Source organism: Alligator mississippiensis, chromosome 1 (assembly GCF_030867095.1).
Source record: "Alligator mississippiensis isolate rAllMis1 chromosome 1, rAllMis1, whole genome shotgun sequence".
NCBI lineage: Eukaryota > Metazoa > Chordata > Crocodylia > Alligatoridae > Alligator > Alligator mississippiensis.
The window spans coordinates 353,675,162-353,696,864 of record NC_081824.1 but is presented as its reverse complement, the minus strand read 5'-3'; the positions used below and the strand labels follow the sequence as shown (position 1 = coordinate 353,696,864).

General features: G+C 41.8%; 1 protein-coding gene across 6 annotated transcripts in view; it reads left to right on the top strand.

The window, feature by feature from the left end:
- Positions 1-21,703, top strand: part of ARHGEF7 (Rho guanine nucleotide exchange factor 7) — a 184,083-nt gene that overhangs the window by 50,672 nt on the left and 111,708 nt on the right. For all 6 annotated transcript variants that reach the window (XR_009459199.1, XM_059721073.1, XM_059721069.1 and 3 more), the window contains one exon: positions 15,898-15,982. Coding sequence is in view for 5 of the 6 variants with exons in the window: in XM_059721073.1 (XP_059577056.1) it covers positions 15,898-15,982 (85 nt within the window). In the remaining variant the exon portion in view is untranslated. The remainder of the gene's footprint in view (positions 1-15,897; positions 15,983-21,703) is intronic.

Sequence of the window (21,703 nt, the reverse complement as noted above, 5' to 3'; positions counted from 1 at the left end):
CCCAGCTCCTGCCCTAGTAACCTGGGTGTTGACTCCATTATAGGAAAAACAGCTTCTGCAGCAAGCACCTCTGCCAGGGGAAGGAGAAAGTGTCCAGCCAGTACCTAGGGTACATGCTCACTTTGCAGCTCTCTGTGCAGCATGCAGTGTTACTTTTACCCCTTTTTCTCTCTGTAACCTGCCCCTCTCCCCTCAAGCTTAAGCTGCAGAAGCTGGTATTGTATTTTCTCACTTAAAATGTGTACCCCAATTTCCAGGAACTCATTTTTGGGAAAAGGTGTGTTGTATATAAGAAAATATGGTACACCCATTGGTAAGCAGTTATTGCCATGAGGGAATCCATAGAAGTCAATGAGACTGCTTCCATTTGGGGACAACTTCCATTATTTCTTTCCATTTAAGGTACTCTTTACTATTGTTGTGTAGTCTTTAATTCAGTTTACCTTTGAATACCTGTTGAGGCCAAGAAGTACTGTTGTTTCCATTTTTTGAATGGGATTGAAGTACAGGAAGATGAAATGGCTTGCTCAAGATTACATACGAATTCTTTAGTTACCTGCTAGAGGTTTAATTGTCTTATGTCATTGATAGTGGTAGTTAGCCATGCTAGGCAGGATAGCATGGCACCTTAGAGACTAACTCATTTAGAAAGGCATAAATCTTCATCGGGCGCTGTCGCTTACAAAAGTTCATTCCTTTCTGAATGAGTTAGTTTTTAAGGTGCCACCCTGCCCTGCCTTCTTACGTCATCGCTTATAATTGGGGTTAGATTTCATTCTTTCTGAACATAAATTATTTTATGATTAGAAATGCCTCATTCCTTTTTTCCCAAATGTATAGTGTGACTTTGTTTTTTAAATCTTAAGAGGTGCCTTAGAGGTGGTCAAAGATAGCAACATGACATTGGTGTAGGTGGAACAGTGCTCAGATAAATTAAGGAGATATTTTACATCTGCATTTTAAGTAGGAATACATCCATTCACTGTAACTATGGAATAAGTCTCAAAGTCTTCCATTGAAGGCAGTTTCTTTTTTTTTAACTTTACACCATTTAAAAAAGCTAGTTGACTGTTTTTTGCCAGCACATTCATTCACTCACTCGTGTATGTTGCTGAAAGCCTACTCTAGCTCTTGGGCCTTGTTTAAAAAAACGGGGTGGGTTTTCCTTGATTTAGCCACTAGCATTCAATAGTTTTGTTGCAGAGCCAGCACACAGACAGGTCAGCCTGATCTGAGAATATTTGTTTAGGGGAGTTCTCCTGTACTTTGTCAGTAAGAAGACAGTCTCCAGGGGTGAGAGAAAACAAAGTGGGTGGCTTGTTGCTCTCATCTTAAAGGATTGCTATTCTTGGTCCAGTTCTGTTTGAAAGTGTTATAATCTGACCTTAAACAACAAATGAGTTATGACTTTACTTTCATTATTTGTTTTAATAATCACAAACTAATGTACTTGTTTTAGAATACCTCTGCAATTCATGCTTTTGTGTAGTTTTATTTTTCATTGTTTTCTTTCCTTGCTTTAATTTTTTGGGGATTTGTTTTTAAAAATTGAGATTGCAGACACTAGAAGAAATTTATGAATTTGGTCAAAGTGCCGTCTGATTAAAATTTCCAGAGTAGTGGGAAGATAACTGATTCCTAAGGAGTCTTGGATTGAAAACCTAGCAACAAAAATATGAGCAAAATAGTCTTGTTTTCTAGAGAGAATTCATTCTGGCATTAGTGATAGGCACAAAATCAAAAGACGTCTCTTGGCTAAAAGTTCATCCAAGAGGAGCCTAGGTGTCTTGTGGGTTCCTCAGTTACACCCCTTGGTCACATGATTGTTGTGTTTTGTCAGTCAACAGGTTACTCCTTAAATGAACATGGTATTCTCTAGTCTATTTATGCAGTTGCTTCCCCAGCTCCTCCTGCATTATTTCAGCCTTATCTGGGATGAGCTTTAGCCATTCAGCTAGCTTTCATCCAAATCTAGGGTTTTAGGTAAGATTGGAGGTGACACAGGCCCAGAACTGTGGGTGAACCCATTAAAGACTGTGTAGTTTGCCTCATTTTGTTAACTCTTTCAGTCTCCTCTGTATATATGGAAAAGGATGGATGATGATATGAAATTCTGTGTACCCAGAATGAGAAGAACTTTAAGACACGAACAGTTTCCACAAGTGATCCTCTGCTAGTCTGTCAATCTTCATCTATTAGTCTACTTCTGCCAAGGACCGTGATTGTTTCAGTTGTCACCTCCTAGTCAGTGCTAACAAAAGCATCTGATATAAAACATTAAGATGCATGACCAGCTCTGTTGGGAAAGAAAGGCCCTACCCAGCCCGTGGGCTTAAAAAGGGACTTCAGTCTATCCTGGGCTGAAGACTGCTGCTTCTACTGGCACCCCAGGCCTCATGGATTGTAGCAAACCCCAGCTTGGCAGGGACTTGCTCAGGGCACTCTTTGGTATTGCCTTTTGGGAGGACAGATGTGGGAGAAGTGTTCTAATTGAACATTGTGTCCCTTTGTAGGGAAGGGGGATAACACGTGGATCTGTTGGCGGGGGGGCAGTCACAGACCCCCTTTGGGAGTGGGTATGGCTTTGAAGGGACAGCAAAGGACTCTCCCCTGCTTGTGAGGCATAGGAGTGGGAGTGGGTAGGAAGCTGAGGGATATGGGGTGGGGGGAGATGCTGGAATTGTTACTTTTATGGAGGTATTGCATGTGGGGTGGGAAGTGAGGGTGGATTGGTCGTGGGGAATGAGGTGGGGTAGATTGCTTTTGAATTTGGGGGGTTTCCTTGAGAGGAGACTTGTTCTAGTTTCTAATTTCAGTATCTTTCTTTCTGTTTCTAAAATATTTTGGGGGGGAGGGAGCTATTGTAAGTTGCCCTGAGATTTTTTTGGAAGGGTGAAATAGACATCTAATAGATGAATAAAAAACAAATGTTTAAAAGAATGAGCTGGGAGACCTTGTTTTAGCACTATCTGCAATTGGAAAATTTTATCAGTGCGATTTTTGTCGCAGGCCAAGGCCTAAAAACCTTGTTAGTTTGAGTAAAGACAGAGCTTGAATGATTCTCATATTACCAGATTTGCCCTGCTGTATTTTTTTTTTTTTCTGCCAGCTATACCTACAGGAGAATCTCTACACAAAAGAGTATCCAGGAAGTTATTAGCAGCACAACTTGACTTCTTGAGCAATTCCTGTTTAGGAGATTTTAGGAGAAAATTTGGCAATTCCTGGAGACCAAAGCTTTCAGACAGAGGTCTAAACCAAGACTCCAAAATATTTGGTCTGGGATCTTACTAATTAGGATTCTGCTTCCAGTCCTAATTTATAGTATTGGCCTGTAACCACCATCATGCTTTTAAATATGTGCACTGCAGTGGTTAAAAACAGTGATGTTAAAGTTGGAGGTTTTATTTAGTAAGAGGCTTATTGACAAATTGTGACTTATGTCTAAGAGTAAAATAGTATGATGCAATCTCTGTCAGCATAGATAGTTGTATTAATTATGCTGACAATTATGCTACACATCTATTTTTTCTGGGCAAGAGGCAGGTTTTGTGTGTGTTTATAGTGCTCTCAAGGGATTTGTGCGTTGGTTACAAAAAAGCATTAAGTCACCTTCAGCAGCACTTAAGGAATGCTTCTGTGGAGAGGGAACTGTGGGTGGAGGGTAGGAGGAACAGAATAAGCTATCTTTTCTTTTTGGTTATGCAGTGCTTTTTGAAAAACTAAGTTAACTGCCTTGATCTAAAACTTGCTAATAGTAGTGTAATTTATATCCATTTTGTGCACTGATTTTTACATATTATATTGGGTCTGGAATGAACAGATAACCAGTATTAAAATTGCTGCAGTAGGTGTTAATACGGTGTGTCATCACTAGGTGGCAGGGAGCAGAGATATTAGAGCTATGTTTGTGTGTATGAGGCTAGAAATTGACATTGCCGAATGGAGCCATTCTGCTGTGCTGTACACGATTTACTTCAGTGGGTGAAATGCATGTTGCCCCTTACCTCACCCATGATGGTGCAGGTCAAGGGCTGACATGATCTTTCTGCTTTCACTATTGTCCCAGACCTGTCCTGTTGGTCTGGGGCAGCAGCAAAAAGTGCTTCCCCACTCTGGGCAGAGGAACACCTGGCATTGGGTTTGGGGCAGCAGGGAATGCTGGGTGTTTCCCTTGCCCAGGGTGGGTCTGGGGCAGTGGGGGAATGCTGGGTCTTTCCCTATTCAACTAGCCCTGCAGGGCTGGCTAAGTGGGGAAGCACTTTTCCTCTATGCCACAGATCCACAGAACAGATCTGGAGCAGTGGAGAAAGCTGGGATTTCTCCCTATCCCAAACCCATGGCTTGGGGTAATAGAAGTCCCCTGGAATAAAGTAGCAGAGTCTGTTACTACCTTTTGTTGCACCCCTATTTTGTCCTGTCATGTGGTACAGCAAAGGTTAAGGATGTTTATTTGCTCAACGTTTGTGCCACTTTAAAATTTTTAAGGTGGCACAAATGAGAAATTCGGGACCTCTGTTTCCACCTTAATCTAACCTATATTCTTTTACTTCCCCCCTTTACTGTATTCTACTAAGTTAAACTGGCTTGAGGGTTTATGTTGTGTCCACCTCTTAACACCAGTGTATGTAGTGCTGTGTATCCAGGTCCTAAGTGGGAAGCTTTGATCCTGAGGTTGTCCAATTACTGTTATCGCAAAGGAGGATTTTTACCTGTACAGAGAGAGATGTTTTAGATCTGAGTGTGCTCTGCTTATCTGTGTGAAGAGAATTGAATGAAATGCCCATATCCATCTTCATGCTTAATGCATCAAACCATTCCATCTGCTCCTACAATTATTACTCCATTAGTTCTGCCCTCCTTCCAATACCTAGTTTTTTTTAGCCATTTTAGACCAAATTATGAGGTAAGGTAAATGCTTAGTATCCCCAGATAAGAGAAGTGAACTTTGACTTTAAGTAGTACTACTTGTACCTAATCCCCTTTACTTCTGGTTTTTTTCCTAAGCACTATTTAACCATATTTATCTCAGTCTGACAGGTTGGCAGTTTGTATCAGGTTTTGTGTATTGTTTTGAGCCCGAAATGTTAACTTCAGGTAGAGAGCTCTGTCACAACAATTGCATGTATGATCTAGGGGAAGGTAGTTGTGTAAACATGAAGTCCTGTTTAGCATGTTTATTATAAATGTGTAGGAAATATGATAAAAGCTTAATCTACTTAATTTTCTAGAAGATGTATGAAAAAAGCTAAAATTGTCCTACTATCAAAAAAGGTCAGATTACAGCTATTTGACTTGACTTTCCTTGCAAGGACTACTTTAAAAAAGCTTATTCAGCATTAAATGTGTTGGTATAAATATTGACAGTGTTATAGCTGCAAACATGTCACTTTGTATTGTTTGATCCCATCTGATTTGTAAGTTTTTAAAACAATGTTGGGTTTGAGTCATTGCTTTGCTAGGAGACCTCCCAGGCACACTAGGGTGCTGAAAGAAGTTGAACTGATGAATTGGCACAGGGAACTCTGCCCTATGTGTTAGTATTAACCTAATTCCGTAGCTTGGTTAGAGAGAGTTATTTGCTCCTAAAGATACTGCCTTTCAGCAGAGAGTGAGTGCGAGGTGGATCCTGCTCATTTGCACTTAAGACCCACATGTTTCTTTGTTCAGAGGAGCTGGTGTCATAGTTTCTGTGCTCTGGCCAAATTTCCATTTGGATAATTGTGTTCTGACAACTTAAATTCCACTAATGGTTCAGATGGGTAAAATACCCCTTACCTCTTATCTAAAACCTTTATGTGCTGGTGTTGTATAAGGCAAAGTAGTTGTGTCCTTGGAGTCTCAGTCTAAATTTATCAGTCAGTTTTGAATGCTTCAGGATTAAGGTGTAATGCAGATGCTTGATTCTAATGATAAGCTGAACAGGAGAACCTTAAGGAAGAAAAGGCATTTCTTGCCTCTCTTTCTCATGCAAAAGGAGAAATTAAAATCTGTTGACACTCTTCAAATTGTATTTTCCTTGTTGATTTTATTGTTATTCCTCCCTTTTTCCTCTTTGCCTTTTTAAGACTGAGAAAAATCATTCAATATTGAAGGCTTTGCAAAAAGTCAGCTAAAACATTTATGTTAATGTACTCATCCAAATGCAAATAACTCTGCTCCCCCTCTTTGCATTCGACTGCCAGGTGGGCAGGAAAGGGGTGGTGTTACTTATACATTGTCCCAGCTGTGGGTTGGCTGTTGTAGGGAGCAGGATCCTAGCAACTTGTAGCCATTTCCTCTTTTCTTTTGCTTCTGCTGCTATGACATCCCTTTCTCCTTTATCTTTTATTTTTGGCTTTTTCTCTTGGAAGGCTCTGTGGTACTTGAGCCCCCCTCTATACATTGTATCTATTGTGCAATTACCTGGTTCACCAATTAATTGCAGAATTAAATAAGATTGGTTACACATCCAAATTGACTACGGTGCCTTTAAAAAGTAGCTATAAAGTTATTGCTGGAAAATGTGTAATAACTTTATAGCTGGTTTCTATCCCGTTTTAATTTGTCTGTGTAGGCCTGTCTGTCCCCCCTCCATGGCTGGGAGCAGTGTCCACTGATCAAAACTCCTATCGCCCAGCTGTGGGGGGCCATCTGCATCCCCAAACCTGATGCTGGCTCCCAGCCATGGGAGCACATGCCCCCTCAGCTGGGAGCCCCATCAGCTACCATGGTCCCTGCTATGGGGGCTCCCAGCCAAGGCTGGGAGACTGCAGCTGCTGCCATTTCCCAGACCACAGCAGGTGCAATCTCTGAAGCCTTGGTGGTGTGTGGGGCATCCCCATAGCTGGGAGCCATATCAGCTAATGGGACTCCCAGCTGCGGTGTGATAGGATCTGATTCACAATCTGACAGTTGCGCCTCCTGCCATGCATGTGTGTTATGGCAGGAGGTGTGATTGTGAGGATGTGCATTAGATTCCATCATGCCTTTACTTGCACATGTAGAGGGAGCCTAAGTATTGCTTAGTAGCTAAAAGTCTGCTTATGCTATGGAGCTAATTCTGCTATAGCTTTTCTGGCATAAATTATGGTGACAGCCCTTTAGTGGACATACATACTGTGTTTGGCAATAGAAGGGTTTTTTCTTTTGGCTTCATTATTCTGCCTTTAAACAACTGAAGCCAAGTTGGCAGAAGCCCTCTTTGGTCGGCATAGCTTTGTCTACGCTTCCCAGTCTTTTTTAGTCCCAAGATGTCCCTCTGTAACCTTTTTCTGAATTTAAATTCCTAGCAGTTTTCATCAGGGGTGCTGCAACATTCTGAAAGGATATGGACGGGTCCTTTTCAAACCAAAATGTTGAGAAGCCCTGCTCTAGCTGGTGCCAGGTACAGGACCTGCCATGCCTTGCTCTTTCCACTGCTTGCCCACTCCCCTGGCCCCTTTCCTGATGTTAAGAGAATTGAATTACATTTTTAAGCATATTCACTTCCTTACTCTTGATATTGGAACAATGTAGATGTGTAGCATAGAGACTAGAAAGTCAATTTTGCAAGGACATCTTGAAATGATCTTTTCAGCAATATCCTTGGTTCAGATAAACCTATCATTGCATAGGCTTATTGTGTATGTCAGTTGGTTTATTACCACCGCCTGCTTTCCTGACCTCCTTTGTAGCTTTTCTTTCACCTTCACCTCTACTGATTTTTTTTTGTGTACTTCTTTTGCTTCAGTCAAGGCTGCATGTAAACCAGGGAAATAGGAACTGAGCACTGTTCTCTAACTTCTTTATTTCCTTGAACTCCTTATTTCAATGCATAAACACTAATTGACCTGAAATCTTCACATCCAACATATTGGTAGGGTAATTTGTTTAGTAAAGGATGTGGATGCAGATTGATGCTTTTTCATTACAATATTAATGCACAAAAATCAGGATTTCATCAGTCTTAAGAAATTGTGTGCTTACATTTTGGTTTTTGTTTTTATAAGAGTACGAGCTTGGTTGATGAAGGTGGTCGTGTGGGTGGACTAGATAAAGCAAGGCACTTGACTCAGTAACTCATACTGAGTAGGAAGTTAGAATAATAGAACATCAGCATAGCACATGTTAATTAATAGATCTTGGAATATAATTGTGACTGGGGAAGTATCATGCAGGGACTGCTTGTATTTAGGTTTTTGTTGGGATTGTTGACTTGGAAGACAACATAAAATAGCTGTTAGTTTTTGTTTTTTAAGTTTGCAAAATACCCAAATGTCAGAAAAGTGGTAAATTAATGAAGTGGATAGGTCTGACTGGCTCGCTAAGCAGTTTAGTGGGTTCTGAGCTGAGTGGACGAATATAATCACATTTGGTTGTACTCGAAGGAGCAAGTCCTGCATCTAGAAATGAGGAATGAAAGTGGTACTTTTTGGATTGGGTACTCTTATGGGAAGCAGTGACTCAAAAGATTTGAGGGTCATGGTAACGAACTACAACTAGATGCTAGTGCCCAGCACAGTGCTAGGGCCAAAAGGCTTAAGGTGATTCTTGGATATACACATCATAACATCAAGTAGAAGCAAGGTTATATTGTTGATATATTAGGCACTGGTACAACTATTGTTGGAATACTTTGTCTGGTCCCAATGATAACACTTAAAAAAAAAACGTTAAAAGATTTGGAGAAGGTGTAGCAAACAAACATTGGAATAATTAAAGAGTTGGAAGATTTGCCAAAGAGAGAGAGATGCAAGGAATTGAGTCTGCTTAGCTTAAGGAATGATCTGACTGGTTATATGCAAATACTTATATGAGGAACAGATATGTTTAATCTAATTGTATTTCTGACTTAGTTTCTGAAGCATGTGTTTTATGGTCAAATACGGTTGCATTATAATGCAGTTCTTATCTAAAATTTTAGAATGTGTTTAAACTTCTGTCAAAACAGCTTGGAAGATTGTTTATGTAATACGAATTTTGTGTGCGAGATCAAATACATTGAATCAAAAGATAATGCTGATTTAAACATTCAGTTTAAATACCTTGGTTGAAAGGATCTCACAAGTTGACCAGTAATTTTGCTACCCTCTTTGTTGCTAGTATAATGTAATTGGTCAGACCCCTGCTCTTGATTGGTCTTGGAATAAAGATATTAGGTAAAGGACAAAAGGTTAATTCCATTGTGAACAAAGTTATTTCTTGTTTTAGAGTACAGTATTGCATTTAAAATCACAGGTTTAGTGATAGCTTTCTTAAAGCTTCATTTAGCAGCTACATTTGCCTGTCACACATTGATTCTTTTTCACTCTCCCCATCCCCAACTTTAAGTTGGTTATTGGCTTTCAGAACAGTTGTGACCATGAACAAGTTCTAGAGGTAGCTCATTCTACATGTTGTGCTTTTGAAATGATTTGAAGAGACTGGGGTTATAGAAGAGGTCACATAGCTAACTGCCTTGCAGAGTTAATATTTTGGGATTGATGTGCAAAATGAAAAAATCATTTACCTTTTATTTATTTATTGGACCTAGGAACTCTAGCTTAGATTTTGGCAGTTAGGGGATTGTTTTTTAGCTTGTGACATGAGCATGTTTTTAATGGGGGAAATAATTGAGTGACCATACATATGGGGACCAGAAATGCCTTTTTTACAGAGTCACTTTTCAGGGCTGCACTTGCTGTCAAGGCTAGCATGATGTACATCACACACCAGATATATGACTGTTGCAAACATGGCATCAGTGTCTGTCCAAAATTAGAGATATTTAATAATAGGGAAAAGAATATGAAGAACATACAATTCTGAACTTTTTGTTGTAGTGTCTGTTAGGATGCTCATTTTGGACAGCCTATTTCTTCTAATCGCATAATATCTGTAAGCATCTTTGTAGGTACCCAGAGGTACCTTTTAGCTGCACAGGAATAGAGGTGCCTTCAGAACTGTAGTGGAGCACAGATGTATGACTTGTGGTCCAAACTCAGCCCGCAGAACCAGTCTGACCTTCTGGGCTATCGGTGAGCTGTTGGGAGGTGGGGGTAGAGGGTCGTGGCCTGCTGTAGAATTGGGGTCCCTAATGGGCATGTCCTTCAGTGGCAGGAGGGTGAATGCGAGTTGATGCTGTCTTGGCTGCACTGCAGTTGTTTGACCTGTGTGTGTATCTTACTTCTGACTCTGGCATGGATGGCACTAGAAGAACTGGAGCTGCCATTGCTACTTTGGGCCATGGGCTGGAGCCACCCCCGTGTCCTAGAATGGATCTGACCTGCAAGGACCCCCATAGCATGGATTCAGCTTGGGGCATGAGTTGTTTGACACCCTGCTTTAGTGTATGTTGGTTCTTCTTGGTCACAGTGGAGGCCTTCACAACCTTCTGATCATGATTAGTTTCCACTCCTGTGAGTTTAAAAGTGCACCTCTGACCAGTAACTTGGGTAGAAATGGGCAAGTTTGTAGTTTCTATCTGCTGGTCTTCTGTCTCCTTAATTTAGTCTATATACAGTAAAAGCCGAGTTAACTGGCACTCGTTAACTGGCACGCTCTATTAACCGGCATGCCAGTTGACACAGCAACAGGGAAACTGGAAGTGGGACTTCCAGTTTTGTCAAATCGAACAGCCAGGGGGAAGCAGCCTGCACGGAGTAAAGCAGCCTGTGCGGAGCTCGCCCTCTCTTCCCTGGTGTGCTGACACCAGGGGAGGGGCGGCACAGTTAATATGAGGTGTGGACGCGGTGGAAGGGGCGTCTTTGCCTGACCAGGCAAAGACTCCTCTCAGATAACTGGCACATTTGGTTATCCAGCACCCCCCATTTCCCATGGGTGCTGGATAACGGTGCTTTTGCTGTACATAAAAATTTTCCACACAGAGTTCTTCTGAAATAGTGTCTTTATTACTAATTGCCTTTCTCAGGAGCTATTAAATTTTGTCTAGCTATAATAATTATTATAAGGGGTTCTTCTTAGAAAAATGATACATATATTTATTTTTTGCTAGCATTGCTTTCATTGTCCCCTCATTGTCTAACTTCCTGTGAAGTAACAAATTAAATGTGCTTTCCTGGTCAGTTTTTAGATGGCATTGTGCATGTTGTGATGACCCAATCAGATTGCTCCTTGTATCCCATATAGTCTCAGCACAGCAGGAAAGTTAAGCTTTTTTCACATCCTGTTATTCTTGAGATAATTGGCTTTGGAGAGCTTTTTACTGTATGAAAATTCACAATGAAGGTGAGAACATTTTTATTTTAGATTTGCATACATTCGTTTTGCAAACTTTGTCCCAGTTTTAAAACTGTGGTGTTCTAAAAAGAGCTTGAATATTCCTTGTATATTTATGTAATGCCTTTTTGCCTCCGGGTCTGCTTGCCTAATTCAGTTGATATTAGTGGCAGAATCCAAATGTCTTCGTCTATATTTGATGCCATTGGCACGTTATTTTTGTTTAATAATTAAAAGTAGCTTGTTTAGGAAAAAGTTAAATTGAATCACTATCATTAACTATTCCCCCACTCATTTTTATAAATGATCTAATAACCTATTAGAGGAATACATTTTATCAAGTATTTTTGTATCTATAGCTGCTATTAAGGGCTTCAGTCCTGTAAATGTTTTTTTTTAAGTGTTACCATTGGGACTGGACAAAGTATTCCAACAATAGTTGTACCAGTGCCTAATATATCAACAATATAACCTTACTTCTACTTGATGATATGATGTGTATATCCAAGAATCACCTTAAGCCTTTTGGTCCTAGCACTGTGCTGGGCACTAGCATCTAGTTATAGTTATTTACCATGACCCTCAAAACATAAGTGATACTCTGAGGTTTCATTAAAGTTGTAGGGCTTTTGGGTAGGAGTGAGTGTCTGCCTTGGTAGACCTTTTCTGTTATGCTTGGTAATTTTTCCACTTTAAAAATACCACAGTAAATCATTGCTTATAAGAAGTCTGGATGTTTGCTAGAGTGCATTCATTTTTCATAATGTCTTAATGGATTCCAGTTCAGCAAGAATCATTAAATTGATTTTTGGTTTTTTCTAGTTGGGTGTAAATATGCAATCTTTATTGTCCTCTCAGTGCTATGTGATCCTTTCTTCTCATTATTTTAATTTAAAACAGCTTTTTCACAAGACAGTAGCAACACATTCTCCATTTCCTAAGTATGGAAAATGGCAGTTTCTTTCATCTTGCATAGGATATGTTCAGTTTTTTTTCTTTGCTTTTAAAAAAATATATAATCCACAGTAAATCCTAAAGGGCTCCTAGTAAAGGGGACTCCGTGACCCTTACTGTTTCTTCTAATTTTAAATAAGCTTATTTATGCATTTAATTATCTGGTATGGTAATATTTCTACTCAAGCTGTATTGTCTTGGAGGCTGTACATATCTAGTCATTGACTAAGTGCTGGATTCTGTAGGTGTTCTGTAAGGCCACTCCTAAGCCTTGTCTATACTACTGAAAACTAGAGCTAGCAACCAGTACAGGTGAATTGAAATGGAGCACTGTTGAACTGCAGGTACAGCCAAGGACAGGCTTAAGTCTGCAATTTTCGTGAAAATCCTTGTGGGTTTTATTTTTCATTTGGGTTGGTTTTGAATTTCGTTCTGTTTTTGTTTTATTTGGATAAAAATGCCTAAGAGCTATGGAACCTATACCCCTGTAAGAGATATGGAACCCTTATAAAAGATTTTCTTTACTAGGCAATTTTCTGTTGAACAAGACCTCCCCAGATTTGCTTATTCTTTGTTGGATTACCTCTGTTCATGTTGTGGCCCCTGTAAGATTCCAGTGAATCTGCTAAATACCTTGTCATCAACAATCTCAGACATACTTTTGTTCTGGAAAAACATCTAGTTTATGACAAGGACATGAGAAGAAGAACAGCCTATGATTTGTCAGTGACCAGGCATAGAAATTTCACTGTACCTTGCTTATATCTCTTTAATTTCTTCCCTCATCTTCCTGGGGGGGGAGAAACATGGCTGCCTTATCTCATGTTTCTCTGAATACTCCCTGCAGGAGCACAGACACTTTCTGATATGCCTGTGAAATGGGTCTCTTACCAGGAAGATAAATAGGAAGCTGTTGACCGTAGTTAGTCTCCTGGAGCATAGCAGCCTTCTCCCTTTTATATCAAATAAAAACGGCTATAATTTTCTGGCTTTATTGTCCGCTTTCTAATCTTGCATGTGGGAATTCTGTAACTGCTTTCAACATAGAGATATTGCAAGTTGGTCCTATTTTTGTGAGTTTCTGAATATTTCTATTACCTCAAATATTCAGGGTCACTTCTTTATATCTAAAAATCCAGACGTTTGATATCATTACCTAGCTCTCCAAAGTTAGAGCCAGACAATTATGTTGGTAAATTTGGATCCCTCTCTGGCAATACTTTTTTTGAAGGATCCAGATGAATGTGATTTAGCTGCTGGTTTGTTCCAATAATGCAGCTAGCTGCTCACTGCAGTAAACTTCACTGACTGACCCTTTTGAAGGACTATGTCATCTTATAAAAGCACAAACAGCATTTTTAAGGCTACACTTAATGCAGTGTGGTCTTTGTATTGCTTCTACACATATATTAATTAGTTCAGTGGTTTTCAACCTTTTTTCATTTGTGGACCCCTTAAAAAAAAAAAAAAAAAAGTCAAATTGAGGTATGGACCCCCTTGGCAATTTTGAACGGAGATGCTGGACCCATCTGAATTGTAAGTGTGGGTATTCCCATATTTTGACTGTTGGTAGCCATCTTTTGCAGACCCCTTAGACAGTCTATGGATCCCCAGGAGTCTGCAGACCACAGGTTGAAAACCACTGAATTAGCTTATTCTACACGTGTTAATTAGACACCCTGGAAGTGGAAACATATCTTAGATCAGGACTGTCCAACATCTGAGTGACCTAGGGCCAATGCCTGCAAGACTTTGGAGAGCACGAAATGGAAGATGGAGGAAGGAGGGGGAGCCCAGAGACCGGCAACAGCAGCAGGAGAGCAATGGAGGGAGTTGGTGTCTGGAATGGGTGTGTTGGGGGCAAAGGCTAACCCCCTGAGGGTTGCATATGGTCCATGGTATGTCAGTTGGATGTCCCTGTCTTATATGTTACACAGCACTGTTAATAGCCCTCAGTGTACCATTCAACATATAAAATAGACAGAATTATTATAAATTTTTTTTGGCTCAAAACTAAAAAGAAAATCTAGGGTTGGTGAAGTGTAACTAGTAAAGCTGGACCGACTTCCCATAATTAATTATTATGTTGGTTTGTGTTTAGCTCACTTTTTTTAGATGTAAACGTATTTTTACAATATGAGCAAAGGCTATGTACAGACATTCAAAAAACCCAAGGCAAAATTGATCCAGTCTATGTGGGTTTCTCTAAGCTGCGTAGATTAGATCAGGAGTGAATGGAACATATATGTTGGCTTGCCCTTTTTGGGGAGGGCAGGTAGATGCATGCAGTGGCCTAGGCCGAAAAGGGTGGGGAGGAGGCCTCCTACATGCCTCAGTGTGCCAGAGATTCCTGAGATTGCCAAGGCCAGCCAAATGGCTGCACCATCCCTGATTGGCTGCCAGGCACATGCCCTCTCCTGCTGCTTCTTTGTCAGGTAGCTGTCAGCTGTAGGCATCCAGTGGAGGGAGGCATATTTGCCCCCTACTTGCAGTGACAAGGGAGTCGCTGGGCTTTGTCCAGGGTGGGGGTACAGGGGTTCACCCCAGGCAGGTCAAAAGTGGGGGTGGGGTTCAGGCCTCGCAAGCTGCTGGGAGGGGAGGAAGTGGGAGGAGCACACCCCATGTTCCTGGCCACGGTTGGTGGGGCACAGTGTCCCTCCCCTGTCTTGGTTTTGCCTGAGCCCCTGGACCGTTTGCTGGAGTGGCTCCAGGAAAGGCTCAGAGGATTAATCCCTTACCAGTGCCAAGTTCCTGGCTAAAGCCCCTTCCCATGAAGCTGCAAGGGCATGACTAACCCCACCTCCCCAGGGACTGGAGCCCCGCAGCTAAAGGGAAGAAGCTTCAGCCAGGAATTTCAGTGCTGGCCCTGGGGGTGATTGGAATCCTCTGACCCCATTCTGGAGCCGCAGACGTGGGACTCTGGGCAGGGTGCAGCCCTTGCATGGGAAGGGGCTTCAGCTAGGAACTTGGCCCTGGCTTGTGGGAGGAGGTGGGGAATAAGGAATCATTTGAGCCCTTTCTGGAGCTGCTCTAGTCCATGGTTGTGGGGGTCAAACAGAACCGGTACAGGGGAGGGACACTGTCCTTCATACTCGGGCTGGGAATGTGGGTCCACCACTGACAATTTCGCCCCAGAGCAGCTCATGAGCCCCACTCTGCTCCCCCTTCCCATCCTCCCTGGCTGACAGAGTTCAGGGGAGGGCCAGCTAAGTGCTTTGCCAAAGCAGCCAAGATATGGCTCCCTGCGATGGGAAACTATTGCAGGGGCCCCACCAAAGGCACCTGGGATGCTGGTGGACAGTGACCTAACATGAATTATTCAGGGATCTGGGGCAGAAGTTTGATAGACTGATCTTACCTAAACGGATTAAGTGTGATAACTACATCCATCCAGGTCTAGCTTACGCTGGGTTCCACTATTTTTAAACCAGTGTGTGTGCATTGAACTTCTGTTCCGGTACAGGTTTAGACAGGTTTCTGATCACTTACACTGGCTTATGTGTAATTTCTGTACCTGGCCAAAAGTTCATGCCAATTCTTACCATGCAAACTTAAGAGAATTATGCAGATATTTTGCACGTTAAATGTTTATATCAGTGTATTACTTATTATTCATAGCATTCATGAAAGTTAGTGGTACTATCTTTCAGTATTTTTTTTTTTTCTTCCCCCTATGTTGCTGGTAAATATCGTGTGTGTGTGTGTGTGTGTATATATATGTATATATGTATATATGTATACCTTTTTCTTTTTCTTTTTTTTCAGACTTTTGATGCAAATGACCTGTATCAAGGGCAGAACTTCAACAAGGTTCTAAGCTCCTTGGTTGCTTTAAATAAGGTAACTGCAGGTAAGTAGAAGCTGTTTCTCTGATGCATATTATGGGTAAGATGACCTATATTGTCATCCTTAAACAACTCTGAAATGTTAGCCCTACAGACTTTTTGTTATGGTAAAATTAGAATTGGCAGTAGTATTAGAAGAGTTTGTCTCTATATTACTTCATCTTCTTGATTTATTTTGGCTTAGTTATAAACTATTTTCCAGTGGCTTTTAAATATCCTCTACTCCTTTTCTCCAGAGGTAGACTTTATAGTGAAACAAATACAGATTTTTTTTTTTTTTTTTTTTTTTTTGAGGAGAACATTTTGTAAAGTAAGTTTTTGGGTCTTAAAAATATCCATATTGGTTCAATCCTGCACTCTTCCTTTGCAGAGGCTAATCCAGGTTCCTCCTTCTGTAAGTTTTCTTATTTTGCATGAAAATTTTATAATCCTGAATTTATGAAAGAAGCGAGTTGTCATAAACATATCACAAATTAATAGTTTAAGCCATGTGAGAGATTGAAGGAGGAGAGTCTGAGCTTTTAAGAAGAAATTACTTTAAGCACTTGGAATTTTTATCTACTAAACATGAGAAGAAACATTTTCTGTAGATAGATGTAAATAGAAATCAACCATGTAAATGAGTTTCTTGGTATGGCATGTTTTCATTTTTTATTTTGTTTATCTGCTTAAAGGGAAATTTGATTTTTATCTGCAGATATTTTGTTGTACTGGTTTAGTCAATTAGTAAGAACACAACATCAGAATCTCCATCAAAATGTGAAAAACATGGGAAAAGAACTTAATACTAATGACATTTTTGAAAAAATAAGTTTCCTGTTTTAAAGCTTTTCAATAAAACCAGAATCTGGAGAAAAGCACCTTGTTTTTTATTCTTTTGCTTTCTCTTTTTTAAACCTCTTTGAACTCTTTTTGAAAGACCAAATGTCTTCCTAGCCCAGTGTTCTGTCTGTGATAGTGACAAATAATGGATACTTTTGAAGAAAAATATTAGAAACTGAACATGTTTAGATGCATCTTTCTTCATACCCTCCCAGTCACCAGCAGTGAGGGAGGTAACCTGATATTGGGCTACTGGCCTTTGATGGACTTATTAAAACCAAAATTTTAATTTTTGAAAATGAAAGTAGTCTTCCTGCCTTTCTGAACAAATTATCCATTTTGAACGCTGAAAAAGTTGGTTATTTTTCAAGAAGCTTTTCCCCCCTCTTATGATTAGTTCTCCTCATCACATGTGAATGATCCTTCCTGGTTTACATTAGGGTACAATGACAGGGCACTTAAAAGGAAGCCTGCATTGTAAATAAACGGGTTTATTCTCTTCAGTTGTCTAAACTAAATTAATTTGAAAATGTTAGAAAAGTTTTAGTAGAGTCCTTGTTATCTGAGATTTTCACAGTATGCATTCAAGAAAAAATTACACTTCAGATGTGTTGAAGGAACTGTACCATGTGTTGAAGGAACTGTACCAGAATAGAAGGGAAATGTTTTTCCCACAGATGTAATCCAAAGATGCTCCTATCCTAGCATAAAAAAAACTTGTTTTCAGATGAGAGAATTTCAGGAAGCAGTCCACATCTCTTTAAAGTAAATTTCCATGTAGTGTCTTTCAAAGTTGCCCACATGTTTAAGCCAAGCCGGATAAGTGACACATGAAAGAAGGAAATGCCTGATGACTTTGGTTTACCGTATGTAGGGGCAGGGATGGGGGAGGTAAATGGGACTGCATCTAGTGCTAGCAGTGGATTTGGTGGTATGTTCCTGTACTTTGCTGCAGATGTGACCATGAGTTAGAGTTTTTCCAAACATAGTACAAAGTTGTTTCAGGTTACTTTTTGTCCTTTCACTTGAGATATCTTGGTTACTGACAGTACTTATCAGTAGACTTTTAAAGGCAGCTGTAACAACAACCTTGGTAGTAAACTTGTCATCAGTAAGTAAAATATACTGGCTTTTACAGTTCTGTTTTGTTTCTATTTCTCCAGGTATTTCAGTTCTGATCTTTCCTTATGACTTTTCATTTATAATAATGGATTTACATGGCACCTTTTTATGTGAATTGTAGGGTAGGAAATTTCCAAATTACTGTGGAGTGTGACTGGTTGAGAGAGGCTTTTTGTTGTTGTTGTTTTTCCCCCCCAAATAAGTGTGCTGATGTCAATATAAACTTAAATGAGAAGAAAAGTAGTTCTAATAAAACTATTTTCAACATATGATATACCAAGGGTGTCCAGCCCATCCAGCCTACGAGCTGGTCTGCAGGCTGGACTTAGACTGACCCCCTGTGGAGTACCTATGGCAACAGATCTAGACCATGAGTTGTATTCAACATGCTCTAGTCCCTGGGGCAGTCATGGGGCACATACCAATGGTGCATGTGCTAAAGGTGGCGCTGCAGGCAGCACGGGGTGACAAGCAGCACACAGGGCCTGGGTCAGCATGAGGGGTTGATTCAGTGATCCATGGGTTGTATCACATGACTCCATGGGCTGAATCCAGCCCACAGGCCATCTGTTTGACTGACATCTCTGCAATACACAGTACATATACAATACATACAGCATTCAAGAAGCACAAGGAATAAGCAGGAAAAATCGCAGGTCCTAGGACATCAGGTGCACCCTCTGCCAGTTTGCAGATGACACCAAGCTGGGAGGAGTAGTAGACATGCTGGAGGGTAGGGCTAGGATTCAGAGTGACCTAGACAAGTTGGAGGATTGGGCCAAAGGGCATCTCATGTGGGTCAACAAGGATAAGTGTAAAGTCTTGCACTTAGGGTGGAACAGTCCAATGCACCAGTACAGGCTGGGGGCTGACTGGTTGGGCAGCAGCTCTGCAGAAAAGGACCTGGGGGTTACAGTGGACAAGAAAATAATGAGCCAGCAGTGTGTCCTTGTTGCCAAGAAATTTAACGGCATACAGGGCTGTATTGGTATGGGTGTTGCCAGTAGGTCAAGGGAAGTGATTCTTCCTCTATTCAGTGCTGATGAGGCCGCATCTGGAGTACTGTGTTCAGTTTTGGGCCTCCACTACAGAAAGGATGTGGAAATATTGGAGAGAGTCCAGTGGAGGTAACAAAAATGGTGAGGGGACTGGGGCATGTGACTTATGAGGAAAGACTGAGGGAACTGGGCTTATTTAGTTAAGAGAAGAGGAGATTGAGAGGGGACTTAATGACAACCTTCAACTACCTGAAGGGGGTTTCAAAAGAGGATGGAGCTAGACTATTCATAGTGGTGGCAGATGACAGAACAAGGAGCAACGGTCTCAAATTGCAGCAAGGGACATTTAGGTTAGCTATTAAGAAGAATTTTCTCAGTAGGAAGGTAGTAAAACATTGGAACAAGTTACCCAGAGAGGTGGTGGAAGCTCCATCCATCCTTGGAGGTTTTCAAGACCCGGCTAGACAAAACTTTGGCTGGGATGATCTAGTTGGGGATGGTTCTGCTTTGAGTAGAGTGGGCTGGACTAGATACCCTCTTGAGTTCCCTTCCAACCCAAACTTTCTATGATTCTATCAGGCAATTCTGTAATTGGGATAACAGAGTTGATGGTGTAGTTCATAATATTAGTGTAGTACCATGGAGGAGGTATACCATATTTACCCAAATCTAAGATGACCCTGAATTTAAGATAACCCCAATAATTAGGTTCTGTATATGGAAGATGAATAAATTTATTATAATTTTCCAGGTGTAGAATCTAATTTTTGGAGGGTTGTCTAAAACTTGTCCCCCCCCTCTACTGCTACAGCAAGGAAAGCAGTGGTTGGGGTGGGGAGGGGATGTCAGGCAGCCTGTTTGCCATGTACCTCCTCATACTTTTTTTCCCTGCACCCCTTCACCTCACATTTCCCACAGTCTTTATCCCTTCCCTCACCCCACTCTGCACAGCTTTCGTCTCTGCCGTACCACCTCAGTTGGTGCTTTGTTCCCCCTGCTCCCCTCTTACTCTGTCAGATGCTGCTCAGGCTCCGGTCTCTGCCCGGTTACAGAACACATCACTTGGGAGCTCAGGCCTTGCTGGGCCATGCAGCATCAACATTACTGCTAATTTGGCTGAGCCTGGGAGGGAATTCAGCCCAAGCTGGAGCTGAGCTGTACTTGACAGTAATGGGGGGAAGGGGGCAGAGTCAGGGTTAAAAGCTGCAGAGGGCAACTGGGGGAGGGAGGGGGTGGTGTGGAGGAGGATGCTTTGGGTCTGATTTGCCCTGACCTGGGTTCAGGGCCAGAGTTGGAGCCACAGCAGTTGTCTGCCCCCCATACCACGTTCCACGCAAATCTAAGACGAGGGGCCTCCCCCATGTCCCCCATGCTGATTTGGGGGGGGGGGGAACCACATCTTGAATTCATGTATATATGGTAAATTGTTCAAGAAGGACACACAGCAGAAAAAAAGATGGGTGATATTGGTCTATATCTAAAAGTGAGATGTACTTGTGTGGAAGTGGAGCATGAAGTGGGAGGTAGGCCTTTTGAAAGGCTCTGGGTTAGGGTCAGAGGGGAGAACAGCAAGGGTGGTGTCCAGGTGTTTTTGGACTACCCAGCCAGGAAGGAAAAAAGTGGATGAGGCTTTCTTTACACAACTAATCCAAGTTTTCAAATTGTAGAACCTGGTTCTCATGGGGGACTTTGGCACTGGTGGTGGAGAGACAAAATAGGTGGGGAAACTGACAAACAGGGAGGAGGTGGTAAAGAGATAAAGGTAGAAGGTAACTGAGGTGACAGTGACCAAGAAATAATGCTGCTCAAAATCTTAAGGGGATGGAAGCAAAGAGAGCAGCAGAATGAAGATGTTTGACTTCAGAAAACCAGACTTTAACATTCTTGGGAAACTGGAAGAACCAGCAGCATACCTACGGGCTGGGGAACTCCCTCCTTGTCAGTGCAAGGCAGAAAAGGATCTTGGAGTCATTACTGATGCCAGAATGAACATGGGCCGACTGTGTGGGGACGTGGTCAGGAAGGCCAACCATACCTTTATCGTGCACCCACAGATGCATCTCGAGCAGGTCCAAGGAGGTGATCCTCCCCCTCTATGCGGCACTGGTCAGGCCGCAACTGAAGTACTGCATCCAGTTCTTGGCGCCACACTTCAGGAGGGATGTGGACAACATGGAGAGGGTCCAGAGGAGGGCCACCCTCATGATCGGGGTCAGCATGGCAGGCCCTATGAGGAGAGGCTAAGGGACCTGAACCTGTTCAGCCTCTACAAGAGAAGGCTGAGGGGGGATCTAGTGGCCGTTTACAAACTAATCAGGGGGGACCAGCAGGCATTGGGAGAGTCCCTGTTCCCCTGAGCACTACCAAGAATGACAAGAAATAATGGTCACAAGCTGGCAGAGGGTAGACTCAGGCTAGATATCAGGAGGTGCTACTTCATTGTCAGGGCAGCTAGGATCTGGAACCAGCTTCCAAGAGAAGTGGTGCTGGCTCCTACCCTGGGGGTCTTTAAAAGGAGGCTGGATGAACCTCTTGCCAGGGTCGTTTGACCCCAGTACTCTTTCATGCCATGGCAGGGGGTCGGACTTGATGATCTGCTAAGGTCCCTTCTGACCCTACCAACTATGAAACTATGGTGGGTAGGATCCCTTGGGATGCAAATTTGGGGTCGGGGAAGAATCCCAAAGAGCTTGTCGCTCTTTAAGGAGTTTTTCTTAAGGATGCAATAGCAAAATATCCCAACAAGAAGAAAGAATATGAAGTGCAGCAGGAGTTTGGCTTGGG